General features: G+C 37.0%; 2 protein-coding genes across 2 annotated transcripts; one reads left to right on the top strand and one right to left on the bottom strand.

The window, feature by feature from the left end:
• The first annotated feature begins 1,413 nt into the window (after positions 1-1,413).
• Positions 1,414-4,594, top strand: masp2 (mannan-binding lectin serine peptidase 2). The gene is made up of 6 exons (XM_038723024.1): positions 1,414-1,528; positions 1,602-1,824; positions 1,907-2,084; positions 2,580-2,711; positions 3,695-3,891; positions 4,103-4,594. The coding sequence occupies exons 1-6, from the start codon at positions 1,521-1,523 to the stop codon at positions 4,274-4,276; spliced, it is 912 nt and encodes a 303-aa protein (XP_038578952.1). The 5' UTR covers positions 1,414-1,520; the 3' UTR covers positions 4,277-4,594.
• A 1,902-nt stretch (positions 4,595-6,496) lies between these two features.
• Positions 6,497-13,998, bottom strand: dffa (DNA fragmentation factor, alpha polypeptide). The gene is made up of 6 exons (XM_038723023.1): positions 13,758-13,998; positions 12,112-12,270; positions 11,845-11,999; positions 10,633-10,837; positions 8,802-8,929; positions 6,497-8,161 (listed from the first exon to the last, which is right to left on the bottom strand). Exons 1-6 carry the CDS (start codon positions 13,849-13,851, stop codon positions 7,949-7,951), a joined length of 954 nt encoding a protein of 317 aa, XP_038578951.1. The 5' UTR covers positions 13,852-13,998; the 3' UTR covers positions 6,497-7,948.
• Positions 13,999-15,605: the final 1,607 nt, after the last annotated feature.

Below are 15,605 nucleotides of genomic sequence, written 5' to 3'. Positions count from 1 at the left end.
AAAAGGTTACGGCACCATTTAAAAAGAGTACCATCAGAGAGGTCATTTGCAATGGGAAATTAACATTGGTGTTTATGTAGATAATTATTGTAATTCACTTCAAATACTAGCCATTAGTGCTTTAGCATTAGCGAAAATGGGGGTTGGTTATTACAAGCTTACTTATCGTACCACTGTTGCTGGTTGAAAGGCTCCATCACTTCTAAATTACATTTGTATTCTAATATCCATATTCTATCAAAACAGACGTCATGAACTCCCTCATGATAAAAGCCTTTACAATGAAGTCTGACCTTAAAGCATTTGGCACAGTGCAGACACAGGCATGTAAAAAAGAAAAGAAAAACATAATGTGATGTGGCTTCATTCACCGGGGAACTGTTGTTGATGTACCACTGACTGTTTTCGTCCCATATACAGTAATTATGGTAAATGGACTGCATTTTTATAGCACTTTTCTACCATAACAGCAAAGCGCTTTACAATTTGCTCTGATTCACACATCCCGATGGTGACAGAGCTGCCATGCAATCTGGGGTTAAGTGTCTTGCCCAAGGACAATTCCGCATGTGGGCAGGAGGAGCAAGGGATTGAACCACCAACCAGCCTCTACATCCTGACCCCTATGCAAACAAAAGGACCAGGCTGGTAAATGTATTTATTTTTTTGAGGCTTTTATTTAACAGCCTTACTGCTAAGTAATCTTGACAGCAGGCTCTGACTTAATGACTCTTGTCTGATCAGCTTCACTCTCTAAACAAGTTTCATAGGGCACTAAAGTGTGATCCTGGTGATCTTGTTTGACCATGAGGCTAGTAGAAGCAGTCTCTTTTTGATTTCAAGTAAATTCATTCTAATTAAACTGTCATTGTTTCATTTCTTTTTTTGGTTAGATTCTATTATGACCTCAGCGGCACTGTCCTTTTTCAACCACTTTTGTTTTTGTTTTTATTATTTTGTGTAAATAAAGAATAACTCAACAAAAAACATTCTGAATATTCTATTTTCATGAATATATTTTAATTTAAGATGAAAACTGAGTTTTATTTACATGCTAATTTTAATATTAAACTCAATCACTTTTACCAATAAAAAGTGAGGAAAAACTATAGGAAAAGGTTCTAAATGGTGTTTTTTAAAATAATTTTGTTTGATCATTTAGACAACAAAGTGATGTACGATCAGTCATCAATCTTCCTTTCTGTGCTTGCAATGAATTATAACGAAAATTGTAGTTGTGTGTCAAATTCATCTAATCATTTCCCACTTGTAAAAGCTGATTTGAGCTGATAAAACAATAAGAAAATGAGTTTAACGGCAGAAGAATGAATAATTATTCTGACATTCATTTTATAGATTTCTGTGACTGAGGGAGGAGGAGAACGATGACAAACTGATCATGTGCCTGTCTCACTTTGTTTACTTAAATGTTGGCCGGCCAGCTGGGTTCATTTACCCCCGGATCACTGAGAGTGAACCATTCCAAAACACGCAAATTATCTGGGGACTGTTAAGCCAACATGACCAGGTGAGTGTCACTTAGCATTTATTTGTGCAAAATAATCCTTGAAACTGCTGCCATCACACCTAATTTTGCCCAGTGGGTGCTGTGTTTTTGTCCTATTTTCCCTCTTCTATGTCTCGCTGAGTGTGGAAATGACAGGGTTGTATGGCAGCTTCACATCCCCCAACTTCCCCCAGCCATACCCTGACAACCAGCACATAGTGTGGAACATCACTGTCCCAGATGGCCACAGGGTCAAACTCTACTTCAGCCACTTTAGTATGGAACCCTCAAACGAGTGTGAATATGACTACATTCAGGTACATGTTGTATCCAACTTCCGTATTCTGCGCTGGAGTCTGTAGCTTACTCAGTAAAAGGTCTCTGACCTTGTCAAACCAGGTTTTGGCAGAGGGGAATGAAACCTTGCGGTTCTGCGGTGAGGAAGAGAAGAACTCTGAAAGCACCCCGAGGAACACCGTCATCCTGTCAGCCGGGAACCTCATGTCAGTGGTCTTTAGGAGTGACTACTCTAACGAGGGCAGATTCACCGGCTTCCAAGCATTTTACACCTCAGAAGGTGATGTAGAATAGTGACATTTGTTGCCAGAAGGCAGACACATTTTTGTGGCTGTAATAACACAGAGCAATGTTTAGTGGAGTTTCTAAAGAAATAATTATATCATCACAGGTATGTACAGTAATGTTAAATTTGGATTTTGAAAAAACATAAATACAGCAGTGACAAAACAATTGCACACAATGGAATAAAGTGCAACATAGAAGATACTTAATATAAATATAACTATGGTCTTATCCAAATGTAATAACACAGTTAATATGAACATAGATTGGCACTTTACATTGTAGTTTGACATATACTTCTTCCTATTTATCATAGCAAAGTAAAAAAAGGAATCAACAATACATGATCTGATTGAGTTTTGGAACATTTAAGGTTTATAGCAGTCTGATAAAGACAATTCCACTTTCCCTATTTAAAGTATGTTCATGGACAGAAAAATACATTTTTATTCTGTTGTTTTTCATTCTCTAACCTTTCTGTCTCGAGCAGACATCGATGAGTGTCTGTCCAAGATAGATGGGGAGAGAGTGTGTGATCATTTTTGCCACAATTACATCGGTGGATATTACTGCACGTGCAGACAGGGATACCTTCTCCATGACAACAAAAGATCCTGCACAGGTAAGACCCATGCACACTAAAGCTCAAGAGGATTGTTAACCTGAACTCAATCAAAGTAAGTCAAAAGCTATATAGTGAGGCACACATCATTTGACTGTATATTGATCTCTGTAAATACTCTAGCTAAATACACTGCTGATCACTACCAGACACAGAAGATATTGATGGAAATAAAGCAAAGCAATTTCCAGTAAGGAGCATTCCCTTTTGTTTGATGTATTTGGCTTCAACATATTTGAACTCCACAGCATTTGTTGATGATGCAATCAAATATTGGCCATATATTTCAGTTGCCGCAAAAGCTATTTTCTGACATTTCACACAGGGCACACCATTGATAGTGTTCTTGATTGGATTTTATTATATCATAGCTGGGCTGTGCTAACTAATTTCAGGCTGAAAAGGCATAGTGATGCATAAAGTAGTTGATCTCTGCCAGCTGGTGTAAGGCAGGGTTAATTGCTGTCGATTCCTAAGGGAAAAGCAACTTCAATAGCGGCATTAAAAATTGATACCTGTGTGCGGCACTAATAGTGTACTGACACTAGGTAATTAATCACAATTACCAGTTGATGTGCCTTAAATTATTATTCTTTGCCAGAGGAAAAAGGGTGACAAAACAAATCATCCAATGAATAGGCAAAAATGATTATCTGCTTACAGATTGTACTAATTATATGAATTACAGCAACTCAGCCTCTTTGCAATACTCATTTGTTTTTGTCTGTAACAACATCTGCACTCTTGCAATAATGCAAACCTAAATGAATCCCATCGTTTATGATGCCTGGAAATGTCTCAAATGACACTTTTTCATAGCCAGTACTTTATAATCCATAAAGCAGTTGCAAGTCGATTATTATTTATTATTAAGTATTCAAATTAATATATGAGGGTCTCGAACCCTGAGGACTGGACAAAATATCTAAAACATGGCTCAAAATACCCATGTTTAAGTAAGGTTTTAATTGTCTTCCATACAGTGCCATGCCACAGTCAGGTGTTGACCTCGCTGTCTGGGGTTCTGACCAGTCCGGGCTACCCGAGTCCCTACCCACCCATGAGTCAGTGTGACCACACCATCCGTCTGCCAGAGGGCTTCAGAATAATCCTAAACTTCCCGGAACCCTTTGATGTAGAAGGACACCAAAATGTCCCCTGTCCATACGATATGTTGAAGGTTAGTCATGTGACTTCAGAACATTACACGCACAGGAAAATAAATAAGCAATGTATTCCTCCTCATGCTTGTGGAGGCAGTTTGTTACTGACTTGTCCTCCCTGGGTGATTTACTGTATAGCCATGTTGTTTCCTGCATATTTAAGTTTGGCTGGACATAAATCAGTCGGGCATTTAATGAATCAACATCTCTGTTTCTTAACTGATGAAGATTTCTACCGCTGGACAACAGTATGGACCCTTCTGTGGATCAATGCCACCAGCTCGCATTGACACAGGAAGTTACCAAGTACATGTTGCATTCAGATCCGACGCTAGTGGGAAAAACAAGGGATGGATGATAAAGTACACCAGTACCAAGGCTGAATCCCTTACTTTAACTTAAGACGGATTGCTTGTTGACTTGAACATTGTATGTGTAGTTAGGCTGTATGCTATCTCAATATTTTACACAGTGACTTTTACATTGTGGCAACTTAACACAACCATACTTCTTGCAATAAAGCTTAGATATTGTGTTTGACCATGAGGCTAGTAGAAGCAGTCTCTTTTTGATTTCAAGTAAATTCATTCTAATTAAACTGTCATTGTTTCATTTCTTTTTTCGGTTAGATTCTATTATGACCTCAGCGGCACTGTCCTTTTTCAACCACTTTTGTTTTTGTTTTTATTATTTTGTGTAAATAAAGAATAACTCACAAGATATTTGGACTAATATTTTTATACATTTAAAAAAACATTTATTAAAATACTGTAAATATATATGAACATATATGAACATAACACTTCACCATATTTAAAGCCATATTTGATCAGACATGCATTTAAAAAAAAAATTATTCCTCAATGTACTGCAGCCAAATGCAAACCACTCTTTTCTTTTCTAGCTAAAGACAGAAATACATGTTAATGCTCTGGCAAAAAATAATAACTTAAAGTATTTTGGAAGTCAGTCAGTAAGTCAGGTCTAAAAAGCACTGAACGCTGGTTGTTTAACCTTCATACATTATGCAGCTTGGTCTCAGCAATCCCAGCTCTACTCCTCTATCAAAACAGTCATTATATGGTTCTTCAGTCCCATGAAATTGCCTCCCATGTGACAATTTTGCATTAATTCACTAACATTTCCTCCATCTGTTCCCCACAAGTGGGGCAAAAGAGCACGTCTGAATGTGAAAAAGAAACACACTTGTGTTGATTTATATTTTACTGTTTGTGTTTCCCTTGTTTTATCTTCTCCATTGCAATTAGGCCAACCACACTTTCTGTGACCTTTTTAAAACCTTATTATGTTAATGTTACTTTAACTGTTATGCTGCTACGTACTTTGTAGGCCACTACAAGGCAAGGTACATACTGACCCATACATCACCTTGGCATTTAGAACCCAACAGAATCATAAGGTCTTACATGGTCATGTGGTCTCTGAAAGTCATCTGACCACATTGGATAAGGTTTGTTTCCAGTATGCCCAGACAGTCCTCAGGGCAAGTTGGTGCTTACAGAGCAAACCTGCAGTTGTTACCTGAGCACTGTTAACTCATAATATAATCCACGTAGACAAGAGTGTGACACACGATAGCACAACCGACTGCTCCCTTAGCACACTCCTGGTCAGCTTAGTTGGAGTCAATTCCACAGGAATTACGCACACCATGAAACCCATTAACAAACTGTTGGAAAATATCTAGCAGCAGCAGGCAGCCAATACGCTTTCAGCTAATATGCTAACCTAGGAGACATATATAGAATGAGATAATATTTCTGACTAAAGAAAATCATTCATTTTTCAGTATTTTAGGATATTTGGACTTTGATTAAAGGCTAAGTTTGGTATTTTAGGAACTGGACCCTATTTTCCCATGTTTTGTATCTATGTGACTAATTGGTAGAACATTTTTTTTAAATTTAAATTGGTCCAGTATTGAGAAAGCACACTGCAGCTATTAAAGTGTGTCCACAAAAGTGCTTGTTTTTGCCACTGACAGGATCAGATTGTGTCTGACAGCATTATGGAAAGGATCCCTGCAGAGATAAACCTTTTTTCAAAGAGTAACATAGTGCTCTTGTCAAAGACAACAGATTCCCTTAACAAAAACAGCAATTTTACCTTGCAGAACCCGGGGATAGCTGGTCTACCACTGCTTTGTTTCAGTTTGTTTGTGTCATGTGACTTTAAAGGGCTAAAAATACCAAAGTCACAATTAGACTAATAAACTAACCCATCAGGGCAGTGGTAGACCAGACAGCTAAAATTATGTTATTTGTCAAGGGAGTCTAGCGTCTTTGATGATATAGCAATGTTTCTGGTTAAACAAAAAGGATCTTAATTATCTCAATAGGGATTCTTTCCATATGTCAGAAACTGTTGCCGACTGCATCGCTAAATACTGGACACATTTTAAAAATATTGTCCTAATTAGTCACAGACACAAAACATGTGAAAATAGTGTCCAGGTTGCAAAATACCAAACTTAACCTTTAAGTCTTCAGAAGTCAGAGCCTCCAGAATGCAGAATCCTGTCTGTCAGTGAGATTTGTCATCGCATTATTCTACATGCATTTCATATTTATTAATAAAAGAAAAGGTGGGACAACAGCACTGTCAAAGTTTGAGGATTAGTTTATTTTAGAAAATCCCACCGTTCGAGCTGTTTATTAAAAAAGAAAAAAAAAATCACATACTGTACAGTCATATACAACTTCCCTTTGTAACATTAGTCAGTTTGTACAAAATTGTGAATGTGTTGGGGAACTCACACATCTTACTTTCTCTTCTACAACGTGCTGAACCGAGGCTTAACCTTACATGCAGTCCACAATACTGAGTAAATAGGAAATCTTTATGAATGCCTCACTTTTCCCTGTATCTAATACTTAAGTACAAGCCGGTAATTACATTTCATTCTCCCTGCAACACAAAAATATGATCCTTTTGCAAATTCAAATCCACCATCATTTGTGTTCATTGTTCAAGAGACAGATGATGAGACAGGTATGACAAAAGCTACCTTCTACATGACCTATGAGTCACACAGACGTACACACATTGTACACACCGTCTAACACCACACTACCACTACAAATAATGCACAACTTGAACAATAGTATAAAATAGATGGCCTTAAATAAGCTCTCATCCAGAAATATAGTCAAAATATTACCCACAATGTCAGCCACAATGTGTCCTGTGAGGCTTGCATGTATGAAGTGATTTACATTTTATCTTATGTGAGTCTTTATTGTTAGAATGATACATTTGTCTGTGTACCTCATTCAAATAGATGCATTTACTAATGAAAAGTTAGCTTTTATACAAATATAGAATTCAATGTCAGCATTTGCATCTCAGAAATAATGTTACTCAGCATGATTCTGCACTCCATGCCACTCTAATGTAGTGCTGTACAAGTTACTTTGGTATTTTGCCTTGGGTGGAAAGTTCCTGCGCTCATCATATTATGGTATTTCTACCATTGCGGTTTTACGGGGGGGGCTTGTCATCGCAGTGATGTTGCCAGGCAACCAGCAGATTACAGGAAGATATAAGGTGTTAATTAGTAAATGTATGAAGTGCTGGGAGGCAGAATATGTTACCTTCACAAAGAGCCAGGCTAGCTGTTTCCCTGTTTCCAGTCTTTATGCTAGGCTAAGCTAGCTGTATGCTGGCAGACAGACGTGGGAGCAATATCAATCTTCTCATCTAACTCTCAGCAAGAAAGCAAATAAGCAGATTTCCAAAAATGTTGAACTATTTAAGTTTCACATGGATATGTTTATCTGTGATTATTTTTACAGCGTGGCACTCATCAAAATAAGGAGCCAATAGAAATCTGATGCCAACAGGCCTTTGATAAACATGACTGTGCAAATCACTCTGCTTCGTCTTGAGGCAAAAGCATTCAAGTGGTTTGCAAGTTTAGGCCAAATTATGCAAACATTATTAACATTCATGGATCCTGGTATTATTATCAGTACCACAAGGTAAATCTCATTCACTGACCCGGAGGCAGGTAGTGTGATTTCTTATCAGTCTCTGCTCAGGTAAAGCCTCGGTCTAGCTGCTGCCTTGGCCTGGAGTTTCTATGCTCTTCTCTCCAGGCTGCCAGCTGCTGTTCAGCTGCGTGTTGCTCCTGATGGACTGCACAGCCTGAACCTGCTGGAGCCGTCTGGCCAGCTCGGCCTCGCAGGCCTGCAGCAGCGCCAGTGTCCTCGCTCCGTCCCAGCCCAGAACCTTCTCCATAGCTTCCACCCCTCTGGTCACTACCATCTAAAGACACATTGAAGAAGCTTCATTTCACATGTGAGACTTTATACTGACTTATCATTTTTAGATATACATGTACAAACTAATGCAATCAAATCAGACAGCCTTGTAAAAAAAATAATTCTATAATTTGTGAAGCTTATAATGTTTGTGTTGACAATGTGTTAGTGGGGCTGGTGTTTTGGACTGAATTATACTGAAGGGTGGTGTTAATATTTTGTTCTCCTTGTGTATGCAAATGAGATTGGACAAATTTTACACCTGCATTTTAATTATAATCCCTTTGGGTTATATTACAGAACTGTGTCAAGTATGGATGTGTTGTGTCAGGGCTTGCAGTTTTACATAATCTTGTCATAATTATTTTTTTATTTTTTTTACAGCTGCTTCTTGGACTGGAAACCTTGTGTCAATATGATGAAGTATAGGACAGCTGAAGAGTGGCCTCACATTATGTATAATCTCTTGGTTGCTCAGGTCTGTCTAAATCTAATTCATAAACGTTTTAGGAAGTTTTAATAAAGACTGAATCCTCTGAGGAATTTGCATATAATTGCAAGTATAGTATGTATAAATGGTCAAATTTGGGGCAGTTTTATCTGCAGTCGTGAGGCAGACTGAATCGCTGGTGTGAGCGGACTACCTGCAGATCCTCAGTAGAGAGTCTGGTCTCTGGGCTTGTTTTGCCTTTGAGGACCATCAGTGTCCGGGACATGAATCCAGATGCAGAGTCCACCTCCATCCCGTCTGGCACATCCACGTCTCCAGCCCCTGACACATTAAAATGGGTTTTCTTTCAGGATCGTTTGTTGTATAAGGGTGTAGTTAAAATAAATCACTTCGAGCAGTAATGGTTAGCAACAATGGTTCCACCTAGTGACCAAAAGGCACAGGCACAGATCTTCTGTCATGAGCTAAATACTATAAGGCGTCAGAGGGAGTACAATGATTACTCATATTAGTAACTGTTGGAACTCAAATGTATATGAAAAATAACATGTTAATATATACAGTTGTTTTTATCACATGTATTTCTTTTATTTAAAAAGCTATGGTTTCAAGCAGAATTCTTCCTGTTGATTGCTACACAATTATAGGTAATAATGATCATTTTACTGGATGTTGTATGCTTTTGATCACAGATAGACTTTTTCTTCCCAATAGAGGAAGATATAGAACATCTGGCATTTATGAGTCATTGACTAATTATATAATAATAATAATAATATATATATAATAATAATAATAATATATAATATATAATAATATAATATATATAATTATATAATAATATATATATATATATATTAATTATATATAATATATATATATATAATTATATAATAATATATATATATATAGATATATAATTAATATATATATTAATATATAATTATATATATTATATATAATAATATATAAATATATATATATATATAATTATTAATAATATATATATATATATAATTATAATAATAATATATATATATAATTATATAATAATTATATATATTAATTATTATAATATATATATATATATATTATATAATAATATATATATATAATTATATAATAAATATATATATATAATTATATAATAATATATTATATATATAATAATATATATATATATATATAATATAATATATATATATATATATATATATATATATATAGATATATATATATATATATATAATTATATATATATATATATAATATATATAATATATATATATATATATAATAATATATTAATATAATAATAATATATATATATATATATATATATAATATATATATATATATATATATATTAATATATATATATATATAATATATATATATATATATATCTATATATAATATATATTATATATATATATATATATAATTATATAATATATATATAATATATATATATATATATATATATAGTATTGTTATAATAAACTAGTTTAAGTCTGCAAAACTAAACAATACAATGAAGATTAAATACAAATGAAAGAAAAGAAATCATCGACCATTAGAGCACAACTCATAGCCCAACACCAATGCCAGATATAGCGTGTTTTATGTTTTCAACAGGCTCTTCAGGGATACTCGAGACTTTCTATTTAACAGACTTTTGGCTCTTCAAAAGCTGTAATAGATTGGCAGAGGCAAAGGCGAGCATTTCTCTAAAAAGGTACTGCTGATTTTCCTTAAGACCTAGTATTACTATGAAATACTCTTTTTCTGCAGAGCTTTTTTAATCAACTGAAGTGCCAAAACAAATTACTTTCTAACTAAGAAGTAGCAACTCATCACACAGTGACACAATATGCATTTCATATTGTCAGAAAACCACAGTTTAAACTATGACTCCTCTTACCACGAGAGTAAGCCAAGAATGAAATGCCCAAGATCTTTATTTAGGATAAGTACTTCCAAATTGTAAAACTGAAAACCACCACATAATGACACAGCCGTACCTCCCTGTCTGGGCTGGCTTGGCTCTTCCTGCTGTCTGTCCTCTTTGTCCACAGCTTTGAGGTAGAGCTGGAGCAACTCCTTGGACTGCCTCTCCTCCTCTCGTCGATCCAAAACCCTCTGCAGTGTCTGCTGGAGGTTCTCTGCCTTCTTCTCCTGGAATCCCAGAGCAGAGGCTAGCTCAGGGCATGGGGCATCCACTAAGGTCTGCAACAGCAGGTGACACAAATTACACAACAGTATAAAATAACTTTGGGAAAACTACAGTATGCAACAATAATGGAACAAAAGAAGTAAGGAACAAACAGCGAAGCCAACAGTAAAGCCTTTAGACGTTTCAAGATTGCCTGTGTTCACCTGTTGCTTTTTCTGAGTCTATGGTTGCCTAAAACACACTGAATTAAGTGCACAAGTCATTAAGATTAGTGGAGAATATTACACTGTGAACTTGACCAACTAAAGGAGGAAAGACAAAGTTTCCTGCTCTAAGAGAAAAGTTGCATATTTTAGCTTTAAATGATAAGGCTGGTATTACTACATGCTTTTCTTATTGGCAACAAATCCCATTAATTACCAAAACCAACAATTTGTTAGTCCATCCCTCAAGACTTTCTGACTTCCATCTCCTCTCTGTGACTCTCAGACCCAATCCCATAGTTCCTACTGATGACATAAATCTTTAAAAACTGGTGACTAAATCAGCTGGACGCTGTAGTTTTTTTTTAGCAAAATTAAGTAAATAGTGTATATGTTGGAGATTATTTTTAACTCGGAATTAACACAGATTAGTGTGTATTTTGGACAGTGTATGCAAAACCGACCAATAATAAACAACAGTGCCCATGTTCATTATAGTGAAGAAACACTCAGTGAGACAGTGTAGCTCACTGATGTGTTTTAGATCATTTTTGGACAACAATAGAGGTCTACGGCATAAAGGAACAAGTTATATCGGGCTCTGGCCACACAAATAATACTTATTACTAGAATACATTTATTGTTAGTTTGTGTCTTTCCATGGGATATATTGACAATAAGAACAAGCCAGTATATTGCCAGCGTTGCCTGTAACAGGACAAAGATTAAAAAGCTGATTGTGACAACGGAGGAAAGTGGTTTTCTAGTTATACTATTTCCTTATTGTTTCTCACCAGTACCTGCTGGGACAGGCACGACAGGAAACGCTGCTGGATATGGTGGAATAATGTCGGTACCTGTAAGTCTGCCTCAGACATGAGGATGATGCTGGCAAGGTCTTGCTTCAGCTGTTGAGCAAGGTCCCACCAGGGTGCTGCAGCACTGGACGAGTCCACAGTATCCGTCTCCAGGATCACAGAATCCCTGGCCATCCAGGCCGTGCCACCATCAACTATAATGAAAAGAAAATGAGTACCAAAACACAAGGCTGTGTATTTCACGTTAGAATTGTAAGAATCAGTCCAGACTTTAGACAAATATCAGAGAGAAGTAAATCTACTTACCCCTACGAACAGGAGACCATGTCTCTTTTTCATGCAATAGCATGAACTTTGTGTTTGAGGGTAAACACAAAAAGTAAGCCTGATCTTCTACTATCGTCCCATCATCCTCTAGGACCACTGTGACCGGGTCACTGGGGCTGAACCCGAGAATCTCACATCCTTTGGGAAGAACAGAGAAATGACAGATTTACTGACTTTAACAGATCCTATGTTAATATCCATAATAATGAGTGCCACTTTGATAATCTAAAGTCTTTAACCATATAGCCACACAGCTGAGCAAAACAATCAGGGCAACCAGCCTCAAGATTGTATTTAAGCTAAAGGATTTTGCCTCTGGTAAGTTTGGCTGGGTCCCCACTGAATCTTTAGTTTAATTTTTGACTTCTCATGTTAAGCCTCCTGGTAAGCAGAACCATGACTGCCAAATGAAACCCTTCTTATATCGACTGATTGTTATTCACCGTTCAGGTTTTGCAGCAAAACTGTCACATTAGTATTTTACTGTATTTACGTACTGTATATGCTGTCTGAGACGGTTTCAGAAGTAAGGTTGTGACGCCCTGTGGGGTCAGGAGTGGGTGTAGCCTAGCACTCTCTCTCTCTTCCTTGTAGAGGAAGAGCTGATTGCTGGGCTAATTGCCCTGTAGAGTATTTAAGTTTTATTCTCATTCTTAGGGGCTTCCCTGCACAGGTTCCACCTTTACCTTGGTTTCTGGACATGCCGTTTTAGTTGATGGTTATTATTTCTTGCACTTTACAACACCCACACACACATTTTCCATGCATCCATCTTCCTGACCTGACTGAAACCACTGATGTTCATACCCAATACTTTGCCACCAGCTTTAAATTTGGATAATTTTAGTTTAAATAAACATTTTGTTAAACTATGGTGTGGCTCCCTTTTGAGCCAGGTCATAACAAGGTACATAATGTATTAATGCCCAATGCCTGTAACAACACATTTGGTTGTAATGTACAACTTTATATGAATGCCAAAATTTTGAATTGGCTCATGGATGAGTGAATATGCTCAGCCTTTGCAGTTACAGGATTTTTACAAGATTTTTTTTTTTTAAAAACACACCTATATTTCCGAGTGCAGATAGTTTAAAAAAACTCCTCATATATCTAAAACACAAGCTGTAAGAACTAACGTTAATGGACAAAGACCTTGAAGTGTGCAGTGATCTGGGCAACGCCTAGTGACTAACGTTAGTATCACAGGAATGAGCAGGACCGGAGCGAAGTCTTTGCCTGACTTTTCATATTTTAGCTCCTGCAAGTTTCAACAGGATGAAAATGTTGCTTCACGTAGATCGTTGGCGATCACAACCATACGGGAAAATCACACTGGCCGGAATGCTAACAACAGTGCTGAAGATCACCGTACATCTTAACATTTGTGTTTCATTTTCACGTAACGTTAACGTGACAGCACCCGTTATTTAACAAAACACAGACCAATAACGTTACAAATGACGACGAGTTCAGTTAACTAAAATACAACACAACATAAGACTGGATTGCTTTAATTACACATTTCTCTGAATCAGTATCATACATATTTTATTCAAATAGAAGCCCAAGTTACAGCCACTCTTCAGATGTTTTAAAGTCAGTCTAACTTAATGACAACTCACCTCTCACTTTCAGCTCTTGTAAGGAGGGAACTACCAATCCATGCGACATTTGTCGTGTGAAGTTGCACACCTTACACGGTTTTCTATCTGTCATTCTTTACGTGGAGAAACCTCTTCCCTTTAGCTTCACACTGATAAACACCGGCTGAAGTTCTCGCCTTTCTCGTCTTCTGCAGTGTCGGTCCCTGTCCCGAGCGAACACGTAACCGCCGTTGTGGCTCCTTCTTCTTCTTCTTCTTCTTCTTCTTCTTCTTCTTCGATGTGTAACGGCAGCTGGAATCCTTGGCGTTGCACTACTGCCATCTTCTGGCGTTTGGTAACTCCTACAGTGTCCTGTTTGTCTTCACCTTATTTCCTGCTGTTGCCACTCTTAATTGATTTTCTTCCATACAATGCCCTTTTCCTCTGATTTAGAAAGTTTAATAAGTGTGACAAATTTTCTTTTTTTTACTTTTTACCAGATTGTTTGGCAAGTTTGTCCACTCTCTCTTTCTCACAATGCCCCTATGAACAGAAACCCATAGGAATGTGACCTCTGTGCCTTGTTTTGTTACTCGAGTGTATAGTCATGGTTTTTAAATGGGAAGATTACTGGATGCATCTGTCTTAAGACTGTGAAGAGCAAAGACACTAAAGACTAGCACTTTGTTTGGTTTCATCCAAGCAGGCTTGCACTTTTTTGGGCTGACCTGTCCATGATGTTTTCTGGCAGTTCTCATGTCTCAACTGGGCACACACAGGTGAAGTTCTTACTGCTCCTATAAGAGGGCCAGGCCAGGATTACATCTAATCTCCCCCAGTTTTTTATGCAGATCCGTACCTTGATCTAATTAGAGCTACATATATACTATATATTTCAAGACGCAATCTCAGCTTCCCAGTCCACAACTACAAGGCATCTCACGACATTTTTGAATCCTTTCAGTTGTAGACAAATCCTAAAATGTTGCATTTGTTAATACTGCTATGTAAGTCACCATCTTCTTTTATCATCCTGCTCTACATTCATTGTTATTTTTCATTTATTCAGGCTCTGGTCCTGTGGTAGTGGTTAGACTGTTTTCCTGCCCAGTCATCTTGACTTTGTCCACATGGGACATTCTTCTGACAGGTGACTGCACTGTTTTTCACTTCTCAACATATTAACACAGACTGGTTGCCTACTTTAGGAATCACCCCCTTACAGCCATTGAACCTCTGTCTCACCCACTTTGGACACTATGACTTTTCCAACAATGAGCATGTGTCTTAGCCTTTTCCACCTGTACTGTGTTTCATTTCATCCAATTAACAGATTGCCATCTTCCAGACTTATAGAATATTTCACTTCTCCAACTACCGCTCTGAATTCTTCACTTGCAGCAGCTGTTAAGATTGTTAAATGCGTTGAGTACTGAGTAGCTATAAACTGAAGCTAATGCAGAAGTACTTTATGACACAATGCTGCTAAAAGCAGATCCAAAAACTCTCCCACTCAAACACAACCTTGCTCACGCATTCACTAATCCCCATAATAGACACTGCTATCGTCATCATGTTGCGTCATCACTGACAGCTGTTTTGCATCTATAAATAAAAGCAGCACATTGCTTTGTAATTTTGGAGGGCACTATAGTGGATAATACACACTCAAAAAAAATGGCGGACATTAAAGTGAGAGTAAGTGATTCTGCAGAAGGATTTTTTATATTTAAACTCAAACTGCTCAACAAATACCCCTCCTTCCTTCAGAAGCTCTGTCCCCCAAATTTCAAATCTCTGAGATTTCTCCAGTGTTGAAACGTCTTCACCCTTGCCTGGTTATATAACTTTCTTCTCTGTTTATACTCTTCAGACCTATTCCTCTTT

Source organism: Micropterus salmoides, unplaced genomic scaffold (assembly GCF_014851395.1).
Source record: "Micropterus salmoides isolate LMB-PRFRI ecotype aquatic unplaced genomic scaffold, ASM1485139v1 Ms_hic_scaffold_16, whole genome shotgun sequence".
Lineage (NCBI taxonomy): Eukaryota > Metazoa > Chordata > Actinopteri > Centrarchiformes > Centrarchidae > Micropterus > Micropterus salmoides.
Note: the sequence above shows the minus strand (reverse complement) of the source record. Positions and strands in the feature narration are given on the sequence as shown.

Excerpts from the sequence above, each read along its gene's own strand:
- dffa (XM_038723023.1), bottom strand. The coding sequence starts at position 13,851 with ATGACAGATAGAAAACCGTGTAAGGTGTGCAACTTCACACGACAAATG. Across the intron at positions 12,000-12,111 it reads ATGGTCTCCTGTTCGTAGGG|TTGATGGTGGCACGGCCTGG; the intron begins GTAAGTAGATTT and ends TTTTCATTATAG. Across the intron at positions 8,930-10,632 it reads AAGCCAGCCCAGACAGGGAG|GGGCTGGAGACGTGGATGTG; the intron begins GTACGGCTGTGT and ends TTAATGTGTCAG.
- masp2 (XM_038723024.1), top strand. Across the intron at positions 2,712-3,694 it reads CAACAAAAGATCCTGCACAG|TGCCATGCCACAGTCAGGTG; the intron begins GTAAGACCCATG and ends TCTTCCATACAG. Across the intron at positions 3,892-4,102 it reads GTCCATACGATATGTTGAAG|ATTTCTACCGCTGGACAACA; the intron begins GTTAGTCATGTG and ends TAACTGATGAAG.